The 24599-nt window shown below is 41.4% G+C and overlaps 1 protein-coding gene across 3 annotated transcripts; it reads right to left on the bottom strand.

The window, feature by feature from the left end:
- On the bottom strand, positions 1–22760 carry LOC139539047 (cyclic AMP-responsive element-binding protein 1-like). Of its 3 annotated transcripts, none has more exons than XM_071341739.1 (8): positions 22647–22760; positions 7513–7607; positions 3063–3230; positions 2755–2855; positions 2518–2666; positions 2101–2283; positions 1723–1879; positions 1–1492 (listed from the first exon to the last, which is right to left on the bottom strand). In XM_071341739.1, the coding sequence occupies exons 2-8, from the start codon at positions 7597–7599 to the stop codon at positions 1348–1350; spliced, it is 990 nt and encodes a 329-aa protein (XP_071197840.1). In that variant the 5' UTR covers positions 7600–7607; positions 22647–22760; the 3' UTR covers positions 1–1347. The 3 variants fall into 3 exon arrangements, with proteins under 3 accessions (XP_071197840.1, XP_071197839.1, XP_071197841.1); XM_071341738.1 differs by having other exon boundaries at positions 167–1492; positions 3063–3233; XM_071341740.1 differs by having other exon boundaries at positions 167–1492; positions 3063–3209.
- Between the last annotated feature and the right edge of the window lie 1839 nt (positions 22761–24599).

Here is a 24599-nt window from a genome sequence, read left to right as displayed (position 1 = left end):
CACTGTATGTACTGCAGTGTATGATACAAATACGTAAATCTATATTGGTTTCATATTATGCATAAGATTTTTTTTCTCCCAAATCAATAGAAATATCATAGCAAAATCTACACATGCTGTAGGCTCCATGTACAGTAATAATATCAAAATAAAAATAACTCATATGTAATACAATATGGTACTACTTTATCCAATCATAAACAGAACACAAAGTATCTCTGTCTGTGACGTTGGAAGATGGATCCCAAGTCCTATGTAAACCTAGTAACGTATTGTTAATGTAATCATATGTATGCATGTACAGTCATTCACTCACTGTAAATATGTGTATGCATCCATGCCGGAGATAACAAAATGATCTATTCCAGCAAGATTTACTTGGGTGAATTCCAGGCTGTGGAGTGTACTGACAATTGGTTCTTATCTGCAGATATTCATGTGTTTCCTTTAGTAGTTATATGGGATCCAAATTCCACCGCCACCCAGCAACAACCGACATCTTTAGAGTGTAACAAAAGTTTATAAAATCTCAGATATCAACAAGTAACAAAAGGAAGAAAACAGCCAAGACAGTTGAAATGGAAGATGAATCCAAGTTGATGGGTTATCTTGATCATGGAGGTTTAACTCAAAACAACATGATCTGATCTCATCTGATCTACTGTGCAAAGCAATCTCACATACATGTCCTAACTGACTCCAATACCAGGGTTCTAGAGGCTGTCTTGACTTCCTTGTTTTGACCTCCTCTTGAGCTTATTGGACAGTCAGACACTAACCCTCTTGTTTGATTGGCTAACCATTGTTAGTGATTACATAAGAGGCTTCGGGTTAATAAAAAAATGACTAACAATGTGGGAAGTCTGTGACTTGACTTCCCAGTAAACAAACCCCAAACAAGAAGCTTGAATAGTGTAAGAGTTAGTGTTTTGTTTCATCACGTTATCTCTGGATCCACAACTGACACATGAATCCTCATCGTTCGTCTTCCACGATGTGATAATATTGAGACAAGTTGGGAGAGGAGAAGATAAAAGAAAAGGTGGATAACAAGTGAGCGGGAGAAGAAGGAGTGGAAGCAAGAGGATGTGAGAGAGAAGACATGGTGAAAATAGATTGGTGGATGGGAGATTGGGGGACGTATTGGCCGGGGTGGTTGTGTTTACCTACAAAACTACAATTCCCACAAAGCACTGTCCGTCACTGATCTCCCATCCATTAATCCATTTTCATTCTGTCTTCTCTCTCACATCCTCTTGCTTCAGATGTCAGGGGTCATGCCTGGGGGAAAACGCTTGGCAGAGTCTCTGTACAGGTCGGTGGGCAGTCTGATGGGGTAGTTTGGGGCTACTCAGATTTATGGCAGTACAGGTCTTTAAGCGCTTTCAGTTCCTCTATCAGGGTTTTGTTCTGGTTCTCGAGCACGGCCACGCGGTTCTCCAGACACTTGACATACTCCTTCTTCTTCCTGCGACACTCGCGGGCCGCCTCTCTGTGTGGCACAACAAGGACCAAGACACAGTCAGGGAAACCTCCGGCTATTGGCTCAGCTAGTATGGGATGGTACACAGCATCTCTCTAGGATCTTGGTTACACTTTACTGAATGCAGACATGTGTAACGCTTTACTTGTAGCATGTATGAGCCCTTATAATGTTTGGCTAAATGGAGTTCACAGTGGACCATAACCAAGGAGAACCTCACTCTGACTGTATCTCCTCACCTGTTCTTCATGAGTCTGACTTCTCTCTTGCGGGTAACTTCTACCTCTGGGCCCCCCTGGCCAGACAGGGCAGGGGAGGAGGCCATGACCACCCCAGAGGCGATGGTGCTGTTGGGGACCGTGCGGATCTGGTAGGCCTGCACATCTCCAGACGCAGCTGGGGAACAATGGAATGATCCAGGAGGTCAAATATGGAACCATGTGTTTGAAATCTACTACATTGCAGTTGCAATGGATTACTGATATACAGATGACCTGGCACGCAGGATAACTACTCATTATCTCATTTAGATGAGCTCAAACTGATTCCATTCAAACACACCGATTGTCTGTTTGTGAGTTCAAAGAGGTAAGGCCAGTGTCTGCACTACCACTCACCTTGCACTACCACCTGGTTGCTGGGCACCAGGATCTGCTGGCCGTCCGAGGTCTGGGCGTACTGCAGGATGGTGGTGCCCTGCTGGGTGGCCGCAGCGTTGGACATGGACAGGGTCTGCAGTCCCTGGACCGCGTCTGTTCCGTTATTGGCCAACTGGATCGCACCGCCTTGGGTGATGGCGACTGAGAGAGGAGAGGGAGGGAGAGATAGAAAGAAAGGGAGGGGGCGAGAGAGAATGAGAGAGGCAGAGGCAGGCAGAAAGATAGGCAGAGAGAGATGAGAGATATGAGAGAGTTTGTGAATAAGGTTGCAACATAAACAACTAAAGATCTTGCTTAAACTACCCTCTTACTGTAAATAACATCTTTGTCAGTGACATTGTAGAGTAAAAGAACGAAGGGTCAAAGGTGACGTACTGTACTGGCCACTGCTGGTCTGGTAGATAGGGCATGATGTGGGCATGGTAACCGTTGTGATGGCGGGGGCTAGGTCCTCCTCCGACTTCTCTTCCTCAATCCTGGGAACCCCTGGGGTGTCACCTGATGACAAGTCATTCAGGATCTTCCTGTTAGGGTCAGAGGTCAGGACATTAGATAAAACACACACTAAAAGTCGTCACAGTACAGCATTATCACACAAACATCAAAGTGTACCTGTATGAGGGGCGTCGTGAGAGGATCTCTCTGCGTTTAAAAGAGTCAGTCACACTGTCCACTGACTCCTGGGAGTCTTCACTCTCTGCTATGTTGGAGATCTGAAACAGTTCGATCAGGTGTGTTAGTGCTGGGCTGTGAAATAATACTAGCTCCATCACAGTATATTCTTCTTGTGGCCTGTTGTGGTGGTCAGAGTTGTACCCAGGGTGCAAAGCTGGTGTATCTAAGCTAAAGTTTTAGTTATTTTTTTATCTTAATGAGACAAACCTCTACAAATAAAAGGTTAGATGAAAAGGTTTATTCACCTGAACAGTCTGGACCTGTGGTGACTGTATGACCGAGGGCTGAGCGGCCTGGATGACCCCGTGAACCTGGACCGTCTGACCGTTGGGCAGCTGCACCAGGGTCACCGTAGGACCACTGGACGTGGCGTGGCCCGCTGCCATGGAAACCTGCAAAGCATAAACATAATCCTGCTGTCCAGGGGGGACACACCTATGACTAGAACCCCCGAGTCTCTCCTAGTATGGAAAAACTTGGGGTTTTCTGGGCCATACTACGTACTTTTATAAAATACCTGTTTGCTACATTATTTTGTGTCTTTATGGGTACAGTTGAATTCGGAAGTTTAAATACACCTTAGCCAAATACATTTAAACTCAGTTTTTCACAATTCCTGACATTTAATCCTAGTAAAAAGTCCCTGTCTTAGGTCAGTTAGGATCACCACTTTATTTTAAGAATGTGAAATGTCAGAATAATAGTAGAGAGAATTATTTATTTCAGCTTTTATTTCTTTCATCACATTCCCAGTGGGCCAGAAGTTTACATACACTCAATTAGTATTTGGAAGCATTGCCTTTAAATTGTTTAACTTGTGTCAAACGTTTAGGGTAGCCTTCCACAAGCTTCCCACAATAAGTTGGGTGAATTTTGGCCCATTCCTCCTGACAGAGCTGGAGTAACTGAGTCAGGTTTGTAGGTCTCCTTGCTCGCACACGTTTTTTCAGTTCTGCCCACAAATGTTCTATATGATTGAGGTCAGGGCTTTGTGATGGCCACTTCAATACCTTGACTTTGTTGTCCTTAAGCCATTTTGCCACAACTTTGGAAGTATGTTTGGGGTCATTGTCCATTTGGAAGACCCATTTGCGACCAAGCTTTAACTTCCTGACTGATGTCTTGAGATATTGCTTCAATATATCCACATAATTTCCCTGCCTCATGATGCCATCTATTTTGTGAAGTGCACCAGTCCCTCCTGCAGCAAAGCACCCTCGCAACATGATGCTGCCCATGTTTCACTGTTGGGATGGTGTTCTTCAGCTTGCAAGCCTCCTCCTTTTTCCTCCAAACATAACGATGGTCATTATGGCCAAACAGTTATATTTTTGTTTCATCAGACCAGAGGACATTTCTCCAAGAAGTATGATCTTTGTCCCCATGTGCGGTTGCAAACCGTAGTCTGGCTTTTTTATGGCGGTTTTGGAGCAGTGGCTTCTTCCTTGCTGAGCGGCCTTTCAGATTATGTCGATATAGGACTCGTTTTACTGTGGATATAGATACTTTTGTTCCGGTTTCCTCCAGCATCTTCACAAGGTCCTTTGCTGTTGTTCTGGGATTGATTTGCACTTTTCGCACCAAAGTATGTTCATCTCTAGGAGACAGAACACGTCTCTTTCCTGAGTGGTATGACGGCTATGGTGCTTTTCCTTTGGTACTATTGTTTGTACAGATGAACGTGGTACCTTCAGGCGTTTGGAAATTGCTCCCAAGGATGAACCAGACTGTGGAGGTCTACAATTTTCTTGCTGAGGTCTTGGCTGATTTCTTTTGATTTTCTCATGATGTCAAGCAAAGAGGCACTGAGTTTGAAGGTTGGCCTTGAAATACATTCACAGGTACACCTCCAATTGACTCAAATGATGTCAATTAGCCTATCAGAAGCTTCTAAAGCCATGACATCATTTTCTAGAATTTTCCAAGTTGTTTAAAGGCACAGTCAACTTAGTGCATGTAAACTTCTGACCCACTGGAATTGTGATACAGTGAGTTATAAGTTAAATAATCTGTCTGTAAACAATTGTTGGAAAATGTACTTGTGTCATGCACAAAGTAGATGTCCTAACCGACTTGCGAAAACTATAGTTTGTTAACTTCTTGCAACTATAGGGGGTGCTGTTCCGCATTAGCATATTTGGGTCTCCAAATTAAACTGCCTCGTGCTAAATTCTTGATCGTACAATATGCATATTATTGTTATTATTGGATAGAAAACAGTCTATAGTTTCTATAGGAGTTGAAATTTTGTCTCTGAGTGGTACAGAACAATTTTTACAGCACTTTTCATGACAGGGTTCAGATTTCAGAAATTTTTACCTCTGATCTGGGGTCTGTTTATAAGGCCACAGTGAATGCTATGAAGAAACCGACACTGCCTACGTCTTCCTCTGGGTGTCTGTACGTCATCACGTTTTCAATGAAATCGATGGGACGTTCACAGCCATTATAAATGACCAAAATGTACAGAGACCGCCCTTTCTCAACGTGCGCCTCAAGCGTGAAGGCCATCGGACCTGTCTCGTTCCAAATCGTTTTCTAACCAGCTATATTTCTCCGGTCATGTTTTCAGTCGTTATAGTTGTTAAAAACATCAGAATGTAGTTAATTTTAACCGTTTTATAGCAATTTATATCCGTTTAGTGCGATTCTGAGGAATTTATTTGTCGTGCACTTTCTAGCTTTGGGAACGTTTCGCGGTCTCGGTCGTTGTTAGTGGACATTTCGAAGGACAGAGGACATCTATCGACCAAAAGACGTTTATAACATAGAAAGGATACATTGCCCAAGAATATGATGGAAGATCAGCTCAAAGTAAGCAATATTTAATATGATAAACCGTGTTTCTGTCGAAATATTTTAAACGCATACATCGCCATTTTGTTTGGTGTAGCTTCACTTGGCCAACCCTGTATTGAAAAGTAAGGATAATTTTAAAAATGTAAATCAGCGGTTGCATTAAGAACTAATTTGTCTTTCGATTCCTGTCAACCCTGTATTTTTTAGTCAAGTATATGATTAGCTTTTAATTAAACTAGATCACTCTGATAGATGACGTCAGACATATTGAGGCTTGATTTCCTAGTATTTTTATTGTGTAACCACGGTTTTGTATGGCTAAATATGCACCTTTTCGAACAAACTGTATATGTATGTTGTAAAATGATGTTACAGGAGTGTCATCGGAAGAATTCTGAGAAGGTTAGTGAAAAAATTAATATCTTTTGGCGGTGATTACGTTATAGCGCTCTTTGGCTGGAATCGATGCTCTGGTAACGTTTTCACATGTAGTATGCTAACTTATCGATTTATTGTGTTTTCGCTGTAAAACGCTTAGAAAATCTGAAATATTGTCTGGAATCACAAGATCTGGGTCTTTCCATTGCTATGCTTTGTCTATTCTTATGAAATGTTTTATGATGAGTAAATTGGTCATACACGTTGCTCTATCTAGTAATTCTAGTCGATTTGCGATGGTCGGTGCAATTGTAAACTGTGATTTCTACCTGAAATATGCACTTTTTTCTAACAAAAACTATCCTATACCATGAATATGTTATCAGACTGTCATCTGAAGAGGTTTTTTCTTGGTTAGTGGATATCAATATCTTAGTTGAGCCGAATTGGTGATAGCACCTGAAGGAGTAAGAAACTGATGGAGTTAGAATAGTGGTGTATTTTGCTAACGTGTTTAGCTAATAGATTTACATATTTTGTCTTCCCTGTAAAACATTTTAAAAATCTGAAATGGTGGCTTTATTCACAAGATCTGTATCTTTCATCTGGTGTCTTGGACTTGTGATTTAATGATATTTAGATGCTACTATCTACTTCTGAAGCTATGCTATCTATGCTAATCAGTGTGTGGGGGGTGGGGGGTGATCCCGGATCCGGGGTTGAGGTTCTAGAAAGGTTAACAAGAAATGTGTGGAGTGGTTGAAAAACGAGTTTTAATTACTCCAACCTAAGTGTATGTAAAATTCCGACTTCAACCGTACAAACTTCTTGTGTGTATGAGAATGAAACGGTAGTGTGAGTGATGTAAGTATGTACAGTATATTCTGTGACATCCTACTGTCTCGGCCCGTGACATCCTACTGTCTCGACCCGTGACATCCTACTGTCTCGACCCGTGACAATCCTACTGTCTCGGCCCGTGACAATCCTACTGTCTCGGCCCGTGACAATCCTATTGTCTCGGCCCGTGACATCCTACTGTCTCGACCCGTGACATCCTACTGTCTCGGCCTGGTCACCTGGCCATTTTACTGTCTCCTGCTTGTATTCCAGCCATTACAATGAGCCGTCCTCCTATAGCTCCTCCCACCAGCCTCCTCTGGTAGATTACCAGATTTCTAGTACTACAGGATCATGCTGATTACCGTCTCTCTGTGAGTCATAGATCTCTGCTGTGTGTGTGTGGAGTGTCAGCACATACCCCATCAGTCAGTGAGTATGTAGTAGTGTGTAGTAGCAGTATGTGGTAGATGTAGCAGTGTGTGGTAGAGAGACAGGGAGGCAGTGTAGGCTTTCCTGTGAGTGGTAGTAGTGATGAGGTACTGTACCAGTATGTGGCAGGGTACTAACCTGTGAGTGGTAGTAGTGATGAGGTACTGTACCAGTATATGGCAGGGTACTAACCTGTGAGTGGTAGTAGTGATGAGGTACTGTACCAGTGTATGGCAGGGTACTAACCTGTGAGTGGGCGATCTGTTGGCCGTCTGTCTCTGACACTGCTGTGTCTCCTCCCTGCTGAACATCTGCTGCCGACTCCATGGTCATCGACTTAGCTTTTGGGGAAAAGGGGAGCGGAGTATAAGAGGGTTACAGAAGTCTTTCTGATGCATGTCTTGTTGTGAGCAACAAGGAGAAAATCACAGTAATGCTAATGATCCTTTCAGATGGTTTTTATTGACAAAATGGTAGTAGCCTTACTGCTTAGTAGTATTTTCTACAAGTAAATATTCTGAAGACTTCAACACAATTGATAGTTAACTGGTATTATCATGTAATAGCACATTGTGAGAAATGCATTTCATTAATCTTCCTGTAGAGTTCATTGGAAGGACATTAGTGGAAAGTTTCTCTAGAATCAACCAACTCTCTGTCTGTTAGCCAAGTGTTTGTGCATATCCATATAAAACTAGGACCACAGATGTCCAGCCAGTTTTAATGAATAAAGAAGCTAAAGGCTCAAGGCTATTCCTGAAATAGACGTGGATAATGAGTCTGTTTAAAACTGACAAAGTTGTATATGACTTGTGTCACTTAAATGTCAACATGATAGCTTGTACCTTCTTAGAAGTACAGCAGGGCGAAGCCACTTCTCACAGATGTGACTGAGCGGTCGAGTGAAGGTTAATATGGCACCGTCACAGACAGCCCTCAAGGCTATTCCTGAGCTTTATCATAGTCTTCGACACTGAGTATACTTAAGCAATAATGCCTGGAGGGGTGTGGTAAATGGCCAATATATCATGGCTAAGGGCTGTTCTTAATCAAGACGCAATGCAGAGTGCCTGGATACAGCCCTTAGCCATGATATATTGGTCATATACCACAAACCCTGAGGTGCCTTATTGCTATTATAAATTGGTTACCAATGTAATTAGAGCAGAACAAATACATGTTGTCTCATACCCATGGTATATGATCTGATATATTCAATGGCGGTCAGCAAATCAGCATTCAGGGCTCGACCCAAACAGTTTATAAAAAACATTGCTTTTCCCATGACACAGACTGACCAGGTGAATCTAGGTGAAACCTATGATCCCTTATTGATGTCACTTGTTAAATCCACTTCAATCAGTGTAGATGAAGGGGAGGAGACAGGTTAAATAAAAGAGGGTTACGTCTTGAGACAATTGAGACATGGATTGTGCATGTGTGCCATTCAGATGGTGAATGGGCAAGATAAAGGATTTTGAAGTACCTTTGAACGGTATATGGTAGTATGTGCCAGGCGCACCGGTTTGTGTCAAGAACGGCAATGCTGCTGGGGTTTTCACGCTCAACTGTTGCCCGTGTGTATCAAGAACTGTCCACCACCCAAAGAACATCCAGGCAACTTGACACAACATGGGCCAGCATCCCTGTGGAATGCTTTCGACACCTTGTACATATTAGGAAGGTGTTCTTAATGTTTTGTACACTCAGTGTATATACTGTAAATATACAGTACATGTAAGTGAGGGAGTTAGGGCAACCCTTTTGACAATGTCATTTATTTTAGGAATGTCCTGAGACAACCACTGGAAAACTGACGGCATGATTATAAAGAAAAAACATTCCACTCTGGCTGAGGAATACCTTAGAGACCAACATTGTAGTGGAGTGAGGAAGTGACCAATTTCTGGGTTATAAACACATGAGCCCAACACACTACAAGTCTTCACAGATCCACCTATACCCGAGAGGGTCCGGATCAAGAATTCTAAATAATGTCACGGCTCTGATCTGATTGTCATGGGTCTCGGGTATGTGTAATTTCAAATTACTTGTCCGGAAGTACTAATATAGATCCAAACGTGACTGCTTCAGTAGAGAAAGATAATTTTTTTTATAATTTATGCTACTGCTCTTTGCTTTTCATGAGAGTGGCGCGTGTAGCTTGTTGTTGGCCAATCATAGGTCATCAAAGCGGCAATAGGCTACAGTCATAGAGCCTCGCTCCATGTTAAAGGAGAAGGACAGGCTTCAATGACCAAGAGCCAACAGGTAGGCTGCTACTTAATATTCTGAATGGAGTTGTTGTTGTTTGTAACTGTAGGATGAGAAAGTGCATGCAGCCTCAGTTAGCCTAGCTATCTAGCTAGCTTATCTAGCTTCTCCCGGTTTGATGCAGCCTCAGTTAGCATAGCTATCTAGCTAGCTTATCTAGCTTCTCCCGGTTTGATGCAGCCTCAGTTAGCATAGCTATCTAGCTAGCTTATCTAGCTTCTCCCAGGTTGATGTAGCCTCAGTTAGCCTAGCTATCTAGCTAGCTTATCTAGCTTCTCCCAGTTTGATGCAGCCTCAGTTAGCATAGCTATCTAGCTAGCTTATCTAGCTTCTCCCAGTTTGATGCAGCCTCAGTTAGCCTAGCTATCTAGCTAGCTTATCTAGCTTCTCCCGGTTTGATGCAGCCTCAGTTAGCCTAGCTATCTAGCTAGCTTATCTAGCTTTTCCCAGTTTGATGTAGCCTCAGTTAGCCTAGCTATCTAGCTAGCTTATCTAGCTTCTCCCGGTTTGATGCAGCCTCAGTTAGCCTAAAAAAATGACTTTTCTACTGCTTCCCTCCCTCCCTGTGCTCGGGTCCGTTCGGAACGTGTCTATATATACAAAAAAAGTATGCATATTGGGTCCGGGTGGGAAAGACACAGGTCCATTTCAAAACGGCTCACAATACACACACACACACACACACACACACACACACACACACACACACACACACACACACACACACACACACACACACACACACACACACACGCTTTCATTCATTTCATTGTGTAGGAATGTGTCACTTTCCTCCCTGCAGCTAGTGTGTGTCTGGGCAGCTGACATTTCCCTCCAGTCCTCTGGGGCACCTTGTTCAGCAGAAGGCCTGTAGATCCACCTAATGGCTGCATCTGAAATGACACCCAATCCCCATACATAGGGATCATAGGGCTCTGGTCAAACGTAGTGCACTATATAGGAGATAGTGTGCCATTATTTACGCATCCCAATTTCTTCCTTTTCTGGACTTTTAGGCTTCAAAATGTTCACCAATAGGCAAGCTGCTGCTAGACTCCACGAGGCTGACCGACTCAGAGACTTGGCAGGCATGCGCACCGTGAGAAACCCAATAAGCAACATGTCATGCATTGGCTTTGTCCCCTACAGGCCGTTTCTTCCCCTGCTTTCCAAAACCCTTTCCCCCCTTCTTTTCTGCGGTCTTGTCAACATGGCATGTCTCCAGACTAGTCAGAGAAATGATTCACCTAACAGGGATAGCTAGGACTGGACGGACACACACACGACTGATGTGTTGTGACTTGTTGTGCTGCCAGTCTGGTATGCCACCCCAACAGAGCTAGTTCTGTCAGAGAATTCCATGTTGGAAATCCACCTACTGCCAGTGACCGTTGCCTGGCTGCTAGACATGGAAGTCTGGTTGTGGAGAGAGGGCCAGCAGCCACAAGCCCTCCTCTTCAGTGGTAAAGAAAAGTCCTGGAAGAGGTGCCAGGTGCAGACACAGGAAGAGAAACAGCCAAATGCACTCACTCTGCCTTGCAATTCAAGTAGGCCAGCTGAAAAGTAAAGAATTGCTATATTGTAAAAATTGCTATATTGCTAAATGTATGAAAACAAAAATGTGCTTTTTGGTCAGAATTTAAGGTTAGGCATTAGGGTTAGCAGTGTGGTTAAAGTTAGGTTTAAAATCAGATTTGAGGACTTTGTGGTTGTGCTAGCTAGTGACCACTGCTGAGCTGGCTCCAGAACAAGATTCATGACGAAAAATGCTAACCTGCTAGATATGTAGGCGCAAGTCGGACAATTTTTATCCCCATAATGCAACACAATTGAAAAGGGGACTTGACAAAAGTGATCCTCTCGAACGGGCCCATTCAGTAATGATGGGAAGTTCGGCTCTTTTTATTGACTTGGATCTTTTAGACTCTTTAAGTCAAAACAACTAATATTTCGACTCATTTGGTTCATTTGATTCAGTAATGCATGCTGGATCCCCAACCGGCGAACGATGAACTAAAAACTCAAAAGAATCATGATTCTACAAGCCTCTCGTTCACCATAGGGGGCATATTGGAGCTCTTATCTTTATTGGACCTGTCATCTGTGACTGAGACGTATAAAACTGTACTTGAAACCAATGTCAACTGTGATTGCTAAGCATACGAATAAGGTTATTTTTTTGACATTTGAAACGAAGTCTAGGTGCGGCCGCCACCGGAATAGATTATGAACGGAATGCAATTGCTTGACTGCCCCGAGAGAGATTTGCCCAATAGGCTATCATTTGCGAACTGCAGCAGCCACCCAACGATTAATTCGAGTTTGAGTGTTGAGCAGAGGCAGGCTATGCATGTTTTGGTTCTACAAAGCTGTGTCCATTGATAACATTCAATAATCAATTGACTGCATTCACTCTTGCACCGTGTGATCATTTATCAGCTCTAAACATGCATTTTCCCTTTCTATGCTACCTGCAGCATGATCTATTTCTCTGCGCGCACATGACAGACAGTTGGTGGTCAGAGCAGATGCTGAGCCCAATGATTTATATATACACACTAGATTACTATTTAGGGGTGCTGTGTTGAAGCCACAATGCCTCCATCTTGCAACTCCCCCACCATCGTCTTGAAGCCACCATGCCTCCATCTTGGCACTCCCCCACCATCGTGTTGAAGCCACCATGCCTCCATCTTGCAACTCCCCCACACATTGTGTTGAAGCCACCATGTTTCCATCTTGGCACTCCCCCACCATCGTGTTGAAGCCACCATGCCTCCATCTTGGCTCTCCCCCACCATCGTGTTGAAGCCACCATGCCTCCATCTTGCAACTCCCCCACCATCGTGTTGAAGCCACCATGCCTCCATCTTGCAACTCCCCCACCATCGTGTTGAAGCCACCATGCCTCCATCTTGGCTCTCCCACACCATTGTAAAAAATATTTGGGAAACTATAGAAATGTCTACATTCATTTTTGCCAGATGTATTCTATTATAGACACCTTAATGCATACTTCTAAAAACATTTAGATGACTAATGTTACTGTCTCCTCTACAACAGCAAAAAAAATAATTAAAGTGCATTTGGAAAGTATTCAGACCCCTTGACTTTTTCCACATTTGGTTACGTTACAGCCTCATTCTAAAATTGATTAAATAGTCCCCCCCCCCTCATCAATCTACACACAATACCCCATAATGACAAAGCAAAAACAGTTAAAAAAAATATAATTCTCTCAAATTTATAAAAAATAAAACAACGGAAATATCACATTTACATAAGTATTCAGACCCTTTACTCAGTACTTTGTTGAAGCACTTTTGGCAGCAATTACAGCCTTGAGTCTTCTTGGGTATGACGCTACAAGCTTGGCACCAGTGGTATAAAGTAATTAAGTAAAAATACTTGAAAGTACTACTTATGTCATTTTTTGGGGTATCTGTACTTTACTATTGATATTTTTGACAACTTTTACTTCACTACATTCCTAAAGAAAATAATGTACTTTTTACTCCATACATAGTCTCCAAGTCCCTGCCACTGAAAAACATCCCCACAGCATGATGCTGCCACCACCATGCTTCACAGTAAGGATGGTGCCAGGTTTCCTCCAATCTTGGTTTCATCAGACCAGAGAATGTTGTTTCTCATGGTCTGAGAGTCTTTAGGTGCCTTTTGGCAAACTCCAAGCGGCTGTCATATGCCTTTTACTGAGGAGTGGCTTCCGTCCGGACAATTCCATCAACCTCATGGCTTGGTTTTTGCTCTGACATGCACTGTGGCACCTTATATAGACAGGTTTTGCCTTTCCAAATCATTTGAATTTACCACAGGTGTACTCCAATCAACTTGTAGAAACAAGGATGATCAATGGAAACAGGATGCACCTGAGCTAAATTTTGAGTCTCATAGCAAACGGTCTGAATACTTATGTAAATAAGGTATTTCTGTTTTTTGCAAACATTTCTAAAAACCTGTTTTCGCTTTGTCATTGTGAGGTATTGTGTGTAGATTGATGAAGAAAAACATATTTAATAAATTTTAGAATAAGGCTGTGACGTAACAAAATGTGGAAAAAGGGAAGGGGTCTGAATACTTTCTGAATGCACCGTAACTTTGTCCTTAAAACATTTAACTGAAATAGTGTAGAATTCCATGTATTCCAATAGACGGATTGGTTGTTTAGCAACAAAACTGCCGTGTGCGTAACTATGGGGCAAAACAGACGTGGTCGGCTTAGATTGTTGACAACATGTAAACTATATTTTGCATCCAATGTTTGTTGAAAACATAAATAAACTTGCACAATGGGCACCTGCTGTGATTGTTATAGCAAATTGTAGCCATATTAGCATTGACATGAAATCAGTGAAAACACCTCTAAACAAGACATGTTATCAAGAACAAGATGAAACTAGTCACTTACGATTCCCCACAACAGTTTCTTGTAATTGTTGGTAGCTACCTGGCCATCCAGAATGACAACAACTCACAGACTTCTGCCCTATTGAAGCATGCACATTGTTTTCCCGACATTGTCAGCTAATCCATCTAGGAGTGTGAATATGGCTGACCCGTGAAGAGGTAGCGGTAAAGATTTCTTATAACTAACCCAAGATAGACCAGAACCTGTCGTTTCCAATGGGAGGAAATGAATCATAGTGGGCAGAACAAGCAAGGAGGTGGGTGGGGCAAAACACAAGCTAGTGAGATCCTATTGGTTGTAGCATTTCTTTGTATATTTCCGTTATAGCTGTGAAGTGCGTGTGCAATAACTCAATTCACCCTTCATTCCTTCTAAACGCAATTTTCGGAAACTTTGGCAAAGGGTAAAGTCTACAAAACGCAGTCCACTCTTTTTGTTACACATTCTAGTTTTGGAAACTGTATGGAGATCAAATGTTTCATCAATAAGAAAATTAGCAGAATGTCGGCCAAAATCCATCTCGCTTCATCTTCTCCCACTGCTGGCCATATTTGGAAGTGAGTGGAAACGGCAGCTGTATGCTTCAAATTTTTTACTCTGGTGAAATATCTGGTTTATTGGTCAATCTGTGGTAGTGGCATCCCAATATGGCGACCGGAGTATGGGCGAGCGGGTATTTTGAAAGCGCCCTGCTATAGTTTAGACATCTTTTGATTGAGCTGTGTTTTTTACTGCGCAACTACCGTACATTGAGCTATTATACTGCAAAAGTTGTTTTGAAGCCAGAGGATGAGTCTTAGTCGTATATAACTGTTAGTTTTACACAAATAATGGTACATTTTCAGTTAGAAAACTGACGATTGTTAATTTTGGATTAAAAGTATTGATGATGGGTGTACTGTTGCTTAATGTGTTGTATGAGTGTGCTTACTGTGACTGTCACCCTGATATTGGCTACTAGGTAGACTTCCCATGCCTTGCCGGACAGTAGTGCTTGTTAAGTTGGAGAGAAGGGCACTGTCCCCCGGTGTTGTCGCCATTATTTTTTTTATTTAACTAGGCAAGTCAGTTAAGAACAAATTCTTATTTACAACGACGGCCTCCCGGGGAACAGTGGGTTAACTGCCTTGTTCAGGGACAGAACGTAGGGCCGGGCGTTATGGCCAAAATATTATATCACGGTATTTTTAAAAAATTGGACGGTATGACGGTATTTTTAGTTTTTGAATAACACAAGTTCTACATTTGCTTTATGAGTAGTGAGTGGTCCTAGGGTGGCAACACATACATTCTAAGTGATTTCAGTGAGTCTTTCTCCATTCTGATTGTTTTATACTGTTAAATTCAACCAAAACAAATTTCAGCACTTTTGTAATTTCTGCATTTCCTGCACTCAATTGCAGTGGTGGACAAAGTACCCAATTGTCATACCTGAGTAAAAGTAAAGATACCTTAAAACTTCTTGTGAATAGGGGGGCGCTGTTTTCACTTTGGAAAAAATCGTGCCCAAATTAAACGGCCTCGTACTCTGTTCTAGATCATACAATATGCATATTATTATTACTATTGGATAGAAAACACTCTGAAGTTTCTAAAACTGTTTGAATTATATCTGTGAGTAAAACAGAACTAATTTGGCAGCAAACTTCCATATAGGAAGTGAAAAATCTGAAAACGAGGCTCTGTGTCAGGGCTTGCCTATTCAATTGGCTTTTATTTATCGATATGTATGCACTTCATACACCTTCCACTAGATGTCAACAGGCAGTGGAAGGTTGAATGGGGTGTCTAGCTTGATCTGAGGCCGAATAAGAGCTTTTGGAGTGACAGGTCTGCCCTTTTGTCTGTTTTCGACGGCGCGCGAGGGAGCTCCACATTGTCTTCTGAAAAGCGTTCGGTATACACTACCAATTGCTCCGGCTCTCATTTTATTGGATACATATCAGAAGAACATCATAAAGTAGGATTTTCAACCGAGTTTGACCAGTTTATTCGAAGTTTATTGGGAATTTTGGAATTTTTCGTTCCAAGCGCCAAGAGATGATGGGCATGTTCGCGCCACATGGCTAGCCAAAGTTGCTAATTCGACAGAAGAAATGGACATTCTAAAACCAAACAACGATTTATTCTGGACCTAGGACTCCTTGCACAACATTCTGATGGAAGAACAGCAAAAGTAAGACAACATTTATGATGTTATTTCGTATTTCTGTGTAATATGTTGACTCCAACACCGCGGAGAATAGGTGAGCGCTGTCTCACAATAACGCATGCTGTATGTTGTGGTAAAGTTATTTTTTTAAATCTAACACAGCGGTTGCATTAAGAACCAGTGTATCTTTCATTTGTCATACAACAAGTATTTTTATGTAAAGTTTATGATGAGTTCTTTGGTCAGATTAGGTGAGTGTCCAAAATATTTACGGACATTCTGGTGAATTGTTGCTACGTATTCACAATGTATAACCACGATTTGCAGCTCTAAATATGCACATTTTCAAACAAAACATAAATGTATTGTATAACATGATGTTATAAGACTGTCATCTGATGAAGTTGTTCAAGGTTAGTGATTAATTTTATCTCTATTTTGTCGGTTTTGTGAAAGCTATTTTGGCGGGGAGTAAATGGCGTTATGTGTTTGGCTATTGTAGTGAGCTAATATAATTCTATATTGTGTTTTCGCTGTAAAACACTTAAAAAATCTGAAATATTGGCTGGATTCACAAGATGTTTATCTTTCATTTGCTGTACACCATGTATTTTTCATAAATGTTTTATGATGAGTATTTGTGTATTTCACGTTGCTCTCTGTAATTATTCTGGCTGCTTTGGTGCTATTTGTGATGGTGGCTGCAATGTAAAACCAGGATTTGTAGCTATAAATATGCACATTTTCGAACAAAACATAAATGTATTGTATAACATGATGTTATAAGACTGTCATCTGATGAAGTTGTTCAAGGTTAGTGATTAATTTTATCTCTATTTGGGGGTTTTGTGAAAGCTACCTATGCGGTGGAAACATGGTGAAAATATGCCGTTGTGTGTTTGGCTATTGTGGTTAGCTAATATAAATACATATTGTGTTTTCGCTGTAAAACATTTTAAAAATCGGAAATGATGGCTGGATTCACAAGATGTTTATCTTTCATTTGCTGTATTGGACTTGTGATTTCATGAAAATTATATTACATGATATCCCTGTCCCGTTAGGCTAGGCTATGCTAGTCAGCTTTTTTGATGAGGATGCTCCCGGATCCGGGATGGGTATCCCTGAAAGGTTAATAGAAAATGACTCCAGTGAAAGTTATTCAGTAAAATACTACTTGAGTAAAAGTTCAAAGTATTTGGTTTTAAATGTACTTAAGTATCAAAATAATTTCAAATTCCTTACATTAAGCAAACCAGATGGCCACAATTTTCTTGTTTTTTATTTACGGGTACCCAGGGGCACACTCCAACACAATTTACAAACAAAGCATTTGTGTTTAGTGAGTCCTCCAGATCAGAGGCAGTAGATGACCAGGGATGCCCTCTTGACAATTGCGTGAATTGGACCATTTTCCTGTCCTGCTAAGCATTCAAAATGTAACGGAGTACTTTTAGGTGTCAGGGAAAATGTATGGAGTAAAAAGTACAGTATTTTCTTTAGGAATATAGTGAAGTAAAAGTTGTCAAAAATAGTAAAGTACAGACACAAAAAAACGACTTAAGTAGTACTTGAAAGTATTTTTACTTAAGTACTTTACACCATTGCTCAATTGAGATCATTTCCACACTGCCACGTAGGGCTGCACGATATGGACAAATAATCTAGGACTTCTTTTTAACCAAATGTTGCAACTGCGATTTGACTTGTGAATTAGAGCAAAACTGTTGGAATCATGGAAATAGAATGACTATTCTAATTCTATAGTTAGAATATAAATAGTGGTCACTTTGAATACAGTGTTGTTTGAGATGACAACTAATTCAAATGCCAGGGAGGAGTTATTGTGACAGGAAAATAACTAAAAGTGTTTCCTAGGGGACCCTATAAGTTTTGGCGACATGTTTTCTCTTAGCTACTTCATGTAGCTAACATATTCTTGCTTTGCATATTCCTCTTTGATTTAGAAGATACTGTTGCACAAACAACATTCTGATTAGGTCTACACCATCACTGGTATTATCAGGCTGTATTAGCTAGCTACGTTTGCTCTTACTCAGTACATTTATTAGCTAGCTAGCTATTAGCATTAGCGGCAAACAATTAGCGTCTCACAAGATTTAGGGCAACTTGCTAAGAAAAGACAAACTAGCTGTTTCCTGATGTAAGAAACACAAACTAATAGTGTCATTATAGAACCCTAGTGGATTTATATTAAGAAGCATAGAGGAAACAGCATTGCTGTCATCAACACTGTTGCATGTGCTGCATTGACCATGCAGTAGTGATGGGTTGTTCGCGAACGAGTCGGTCTTGTAGGTGAACGTAGGGAGCCGGCTCGCATATCAGAAGAGCCGAATCTATTTATTAAAATATTTTAAAAATTAAGATATGAATAATCAAAAGATTTAAATTAATAGAATTAACTAATTCAAAGAACGAAAAAAGAAATAAAATAATATAGGCCTAAGTGCACAAGCACACACACACATTCGTTCTGACTGCCTGCTCAGACTAACAGCCTCACCTGTCGTTCCAGTCAATCAGACACGCATTGTCAACCAATGAACCAGATGCGTGAGGGTGGGCCGAGCAAACTCACTCACAGTCACACACTTAGCAGCCGAGGAGAGACAGGAAGGACAGCTGTGACAAAAACAGCTGGAAAATGAGTCGGAAGCACAGTAGCATTTGGATGCCTTTTAATAATGTAGACAATGTTAGAGCACAGTGTAGAATTTGCCAAAACATGGACCAGTTTATGCCAATATGTCTGTAGCAAAACAAGGCCAAATTGATATTGCATTGGCTAAAATGATTGCCACTGATTTCCAGACATTTTCGATCGTGGAAGACAGAGGTTTAAGAAATTATAGCAATAGTCTAAATCCAATGTACACAATTCCAAGCAGGAAAACCCTTTCAAAATCACTTATTCCACAACTGTACGAGAGCACACAGGCTTCAGTGCGAGAAAGAGTCCAAAAAGCTACTGCAGTTTGCCTTACCACTGACTGCTGGACATCAAGGGTAACCACTTCTTACATGTCGGTTACAGATTTTTCGATGTCTAGCTGTCTTCTGGACTGCTTTGAGTTCAGCGACAGACACACCTCAGAGAACTTGGCAGAGGAACTGTTGAGAGTGGCCAGAGAATGGCGAGGAGATGGAAAAGTGGTCTGTTGTGTTAGCAACAATGCAGCTAACATAACCAAAGCCATGAAAATGTTTAAATGGACCCATCATCCATGTCTTGCCCACACAATCAACCTGATTGAAGGGGTTCTCTGAAGGTGATGAAGGCCACTGTGGACAAAGTAAAAGCAGCTGTGGAATATTTCTACAGGAGCACAGTAGGTGCTGAAAAACTAAAGTCTACACAACGCCAGATGGGGATGCCTGAGCTGAGGCCTAAACAAGACTGCACTACGAGGTGGAATTCAAAATTATATAAGTTGAAGCGGTTTCTTGAGTCAAAGGATGCCATCATCTCTACCCTGGCCATTGTCAATGCACCTGTTGATGCTCTGACCCAAGAGGAATGGGAGGTGGTGGAGGAGGTGTGCAAAGTCCTGGAAACCTTTGAGCAGGTCACTGTGGAAATCAGTGAAGAGGTACAGTAAGCAGTTATTACTACATCATGATTTAATCCAGTATTATATATGTATATGAGCAGTAGATGAGAATGTAGTATCAGTAGACAAAAGATGAACCTGAACTAATAAGTTACTGTTCTCTCTTTTCAGCTATGTGACAGCCTCAAAAATGATACTCCAGTGTAAGGGCCTACAGCGAATCACAGCCAGTCTCCAGAGACAATAAGCAAATGTAACCACGTGACAGAGTTGATGGACACCCTATGCTCATCAATGGACAGAAAGTTCCACAGAATGGAATATAATCACGTGCCATCAGAAATCGCTGCACTTGACCCCAGATTTAAGAAGCTAGCCTTCAGTGATGCCAGAGCGATTGTTGAGGCTCTTCAAAGAATAACCTCAGCAGCAAGGAGGGACAGCCCCAGCAGTCAGCTGGCTCAGGCACCAGGAAGAAGAGGGATCAGATGGAGCAGAAGCACCAGCAGTAGTGCCACAAACGTCTGCTGTTTGACGAGAGAGCAACTGGGGATGCAGCACGAAGGAATCCCTCAGCAGATGCCATAATGGAGGTCCGATCTTATTTGAAGGAGTATCTCCTCCAAAGATCTGCAGATCCTCTGAGCTGGTGGAAGAACAAGGCATCCGTCTACCCACGTCGTACGAAAGTCATGACGGGGAGACTCTGCATAGTGGCCACATCTGTTCCCTCTGAGAGGGTCTTCTCGAAAACGGGACAAATATTTACTGAGAGAAGAAACCGCATCAGCCCCTCGAAAGTGAGGCAGCTTGCATTTCTGAATGGAAATCTCTCATAAAAGCAAAATATGGTCAGCATTGCTGGGTGCTGCTGGTTATAACATGGTAATAAAGAGAGAAAAGAGGGACCAGTTTAATGTTTTAAGTGGGATGCTGCATTTTGCACATTGTTATTTATTTTTCTTTGATATGGTGCTATATTCTATTATGCTGTTCAGATTGTATTCGTTTTGAATGGTTAGATTTATATGCACTTTGTTTATATACATTAAAAAGTTACACTTTAAATGCACATTTTTAATAGCATTCTTTTCTATAACCAATGCATTTTTAAATACATTCTGGTTAAGGTAGAGTATGATTTCATTTAATAATTTCATTAGAATTGTTTTAACACCAATCATAGTCAAACTATCCAAACTGTTTGACTTGAAAAAAATGTGTCTCGTGGTTGAGGAACATCAAATGCGCTCCTTGAGTGACAGGGGGCGTGGCTAGGTCTGTGTTGAAAGTGGCGCAAGAGAGAAAGAGCAGAGGGATGACTCAAGTTGCGAAGTAAACTATAAAAATGGACATTACACATGGCGTCTCACATTTAACAAAGCAAACATTCAAATACCGGTATAGAAGGTGAAGTAAATACCCAAATCGGTCCCTGCATAAATACTGGTATATAATAAAATACGATATACTGCCCCTTCCTATCAGAACGACACATTTTTACTTTGTCAGCTCGTGGATTCGATCCAGCAACCGCCCAACAGTCTAACCACTAGGCTACCTGCCGCCTCATGACCTTTACATTGATAGTAGACTATGTATCAACGTGACATCTACACGGTTATCAGTATTAGTTATTTATTGTCTAGGCTGCTATCCTGCTTGAAATAAAATCACGTGAGAGAAAAACAATATGGCCAAGTTAGCTACCGGCAGCAACACAACCTTTCGACACATCCACACGCCAATACTCCGGCCGCCATATTGAACTGCAGCTACCCATGCTTGGACCGTTGGCTTCAAAGCCTCTCAATGGGCAACACATAGCATCAGCAATCCAGGGTTTATATACATCATTGACTGAGCCGGAGGAGCGCGTAATTGTGCTGTTCAATTCATTGCGCCCAGCAGGTCAATCGAACGAGTCACATCTCTCGAGTCGTTCATAAAGAACCGTCCACGAACTGCACATCACTACCACTCAGTAGATTAGAAAATAGGCTAAACTCAGTGACAAGGCAGAGAGCCACATGGAGTGGGGCCGCCGCCTCTGTGTGACATACAATACATACATAGGTTACCATTGGTTTTACATTTAGGTCAACTTTTGGGAGCAATATAATTCGTAAATATCCAAAATAGGCCTGCAAAAAAACTCAGTAGCCTGTGTTTGAGAAGGTTTCGACTAGGCTACACTTGCATAACATTGTTTTGGCAAACAAACCGACTAGAAACAAATAGACTAGCATGACGGGCCATATTATTGTAGGGACAGATTGTAGCGACCCAGGCATATGGACCATAAACCACATCCAAATCTGGGCACGTATCTAGGTTAATTTATTTTACACAAGGCAAGCAACGCTCCTCCCCCGAAAATAATTGATTTAACTAGTGGACAAAAAAAAATAAAAAATCGACAAATCTCATAATTTCATATTATTAAACCGATACATAATCTTGCACTTTAAGAATTTAAATTCAAGAATACCCAGATTTTTAGTAACAAACATTATATAGCAGTTGAGTTTGGTTTAACCCCTACATTTTGTAGGCTACATGCAATCTAGACAGCTACCTTTGCATTTCTATTCTACAGGCTAGGCTGCTGGGCAAGACCAAATGCGCGCAAATTAGCCTTCAATCTTTATAGGGACAGACTATGATTTCATGACAGGACGAATTTGCTTGTAAAATCGCATCACATAATATGCAGTCCAAACAAGCAACGTTCCACTCGATCCTGCTGGCGGGCTAGCCTACTCCCCATTCCCTGTCTTTTTCCAGGCTACTCGCCGCAGCAGCCTCCCCTCCCTCCATGTCTGCATGACTGCCTGTAACAAGCCCGCCGCCATGATCTCTTTGTCCCTCCGGGCCGAACCCGGACAGATTATATCTTATTTGGGACGCGCCTTGTCTCTCTTCCTCCCGGACACTAGTCTTCTCTTACCGATACAGACTCCCTCCGTCACTCCCGGGCCCTCGGAGCTCCACTTTTATTCAGGCCGACACGTAAGAGACCGCGTCAGGCTACACCTCCGTCGCGTCACCGAGAACAACAACAGAGAACGAGAGGGAGGAAAATCAAATCGTCAGCAGCACAATCGAGAACAACCGAATGATAGGCGGAACAAGCCGAATGGCTGACGGAGTTAACCGAAGTGATCCCGAAAGTGAACGGAAAATAACGAACATTTAGGCTAGACACATTGCACGCAAACGCTGTCCAAATTGTAATCTTTCTGTTACAATCTAGCATATATATATATTTTTTTTACATTTCGGGAGGTTACTCTGTAGCTACTAGTTGGCACCTGCAAAGTACAATTGTTAGGATGTGGCTACTTGTGGTGTGTCTTGATTTACGACTATACGTTTTTAATATTTTCTTAACCTGGTGTTTTATTTATTTGATATTATTAGCTATGTAGCCTGTATTTGACCTGTTTTTAAATGTATTATTGATCTTAACTAAATAAATAAAAAACAAGACTAATAATTGCTACCATTGACAGTGTAGGAACAGGGGTGTAGTGGTACCTGGAGCACAGGGCAACTAATGCTCCCTCAATTTTTTCAATTTGAGAATACATGGAGCTGGTTAAACTATTTCTGGAAAATTAATTAGGATACATTCTAAATACATTTTGTTTAATTACCACTAACATTCCATGAAAAACAAAAGAAAGACAAACCAAATAAATATGTATAGCAGCCTAGAGATAAGTAAATTAGGATTTCGTCCCCGTCTTTTCTCTGGCGGTGGCGAGAATAATGAAAGACTGTAGGCTACATGTGTGCTGGTTTAGTAAAGAACGATTAATTAGCATTTTACATTAGAGAACCAAATATAATAGCATAGCATAGTAGGCCTATAACGTTATTGTTACACCAAAAATACTTCCTGGGTAGGCTGTCAGGTGTTGTTGCTGTCATGTTTGACAGCCATTTGAGGGCCATGCATGCTGTCTTTACAATTGTTTGAGGTGTGGTTTTGGAGCTCCAGGAGGTTTATTGAAACCACCTTGCCTCCATTAAAGGACAAGATCACTTTTTCTTTTAAACCAAATTGGTATTTTGGATGTAAATGGTATGTTATAGAAGTGTCCAGACACTTTTTGTGTGATGTCACTTGTTTTTGAGAAACTTATCCCACCAGCGATAGACTTCCTCATGTGCGTTCTGCAGTTGCAGGGGCACAGATAAAACATGAAAGAAGTTTCCAAAAACACCCAAATAAGTCCTTTTACAAACGAAAATGCTGTCAGTATAATGATGCAGGTTTTTAGATGTTGTACACGTGAGATTGTGTCATTCCAAACTTTATCCGCAACGTTATATATATTACAGAAGCATCACTCGAGTCCAAAAAATTGGAATATAAAGTTGCAGATAAAGTTCAAGTCAACCCCACATGATTCCAACAATTAAATGCATGAAATTATGAACTCAGTTGCGAAAATGATTGATCATTTAGCACCAACAACATGACAGACAGTTATTATTTTAGAATAATGTACATATAGGTACACAAATAATGTTTGGTGTTACTGTTTTTTTCAGAATGTCACTTCAAATGTGTGAAATAACTGTCAAGACAGCAAGAGGGCGGTATAAAACCACTATATTTGGGATTGCCTGGTTACTGACAACATATTTTCTGTCCAGGTGGGGGCAGAATATCACAGTGTACAGGATAAGGACCCATGGTTTCCAGTCTCAAGCTCCTGCTGCCTGTTCAAGAGGGGGATGTAGCTTCTGCCGTGGATCTGTGAGTTTATCAAGGCAATTCTTTTTATAATCCTCCAGATGCTTGTTTCTACGTGTTTTATCTGTTTAATACTGCTTTACGGATACAAGACATAAAAAACTGCTTTTTATTGTGACATGAAACACATTGTTT

The sequence above is a fragment of the Salvelinus alpinus genome, chromosome 14 (genome assembly GCF_045679555.1).
Source record: "Salvelinus alpinus chromosome 14, SLU_Salpinus.1, whole genome shotgun sequence".
NCBI classification, from domain to species: Eukaryota; Metazoa; Chordata; class Actinopteri; order Salmoniformes; family Salmonidae; genus Salvelinus; species Salvelinus alpinus.
The sequence above is the reverse complement of the archived record's forward strand: the minus strand, read 5'-3'. Positions and strand labels throughout refer to the sequence as shown.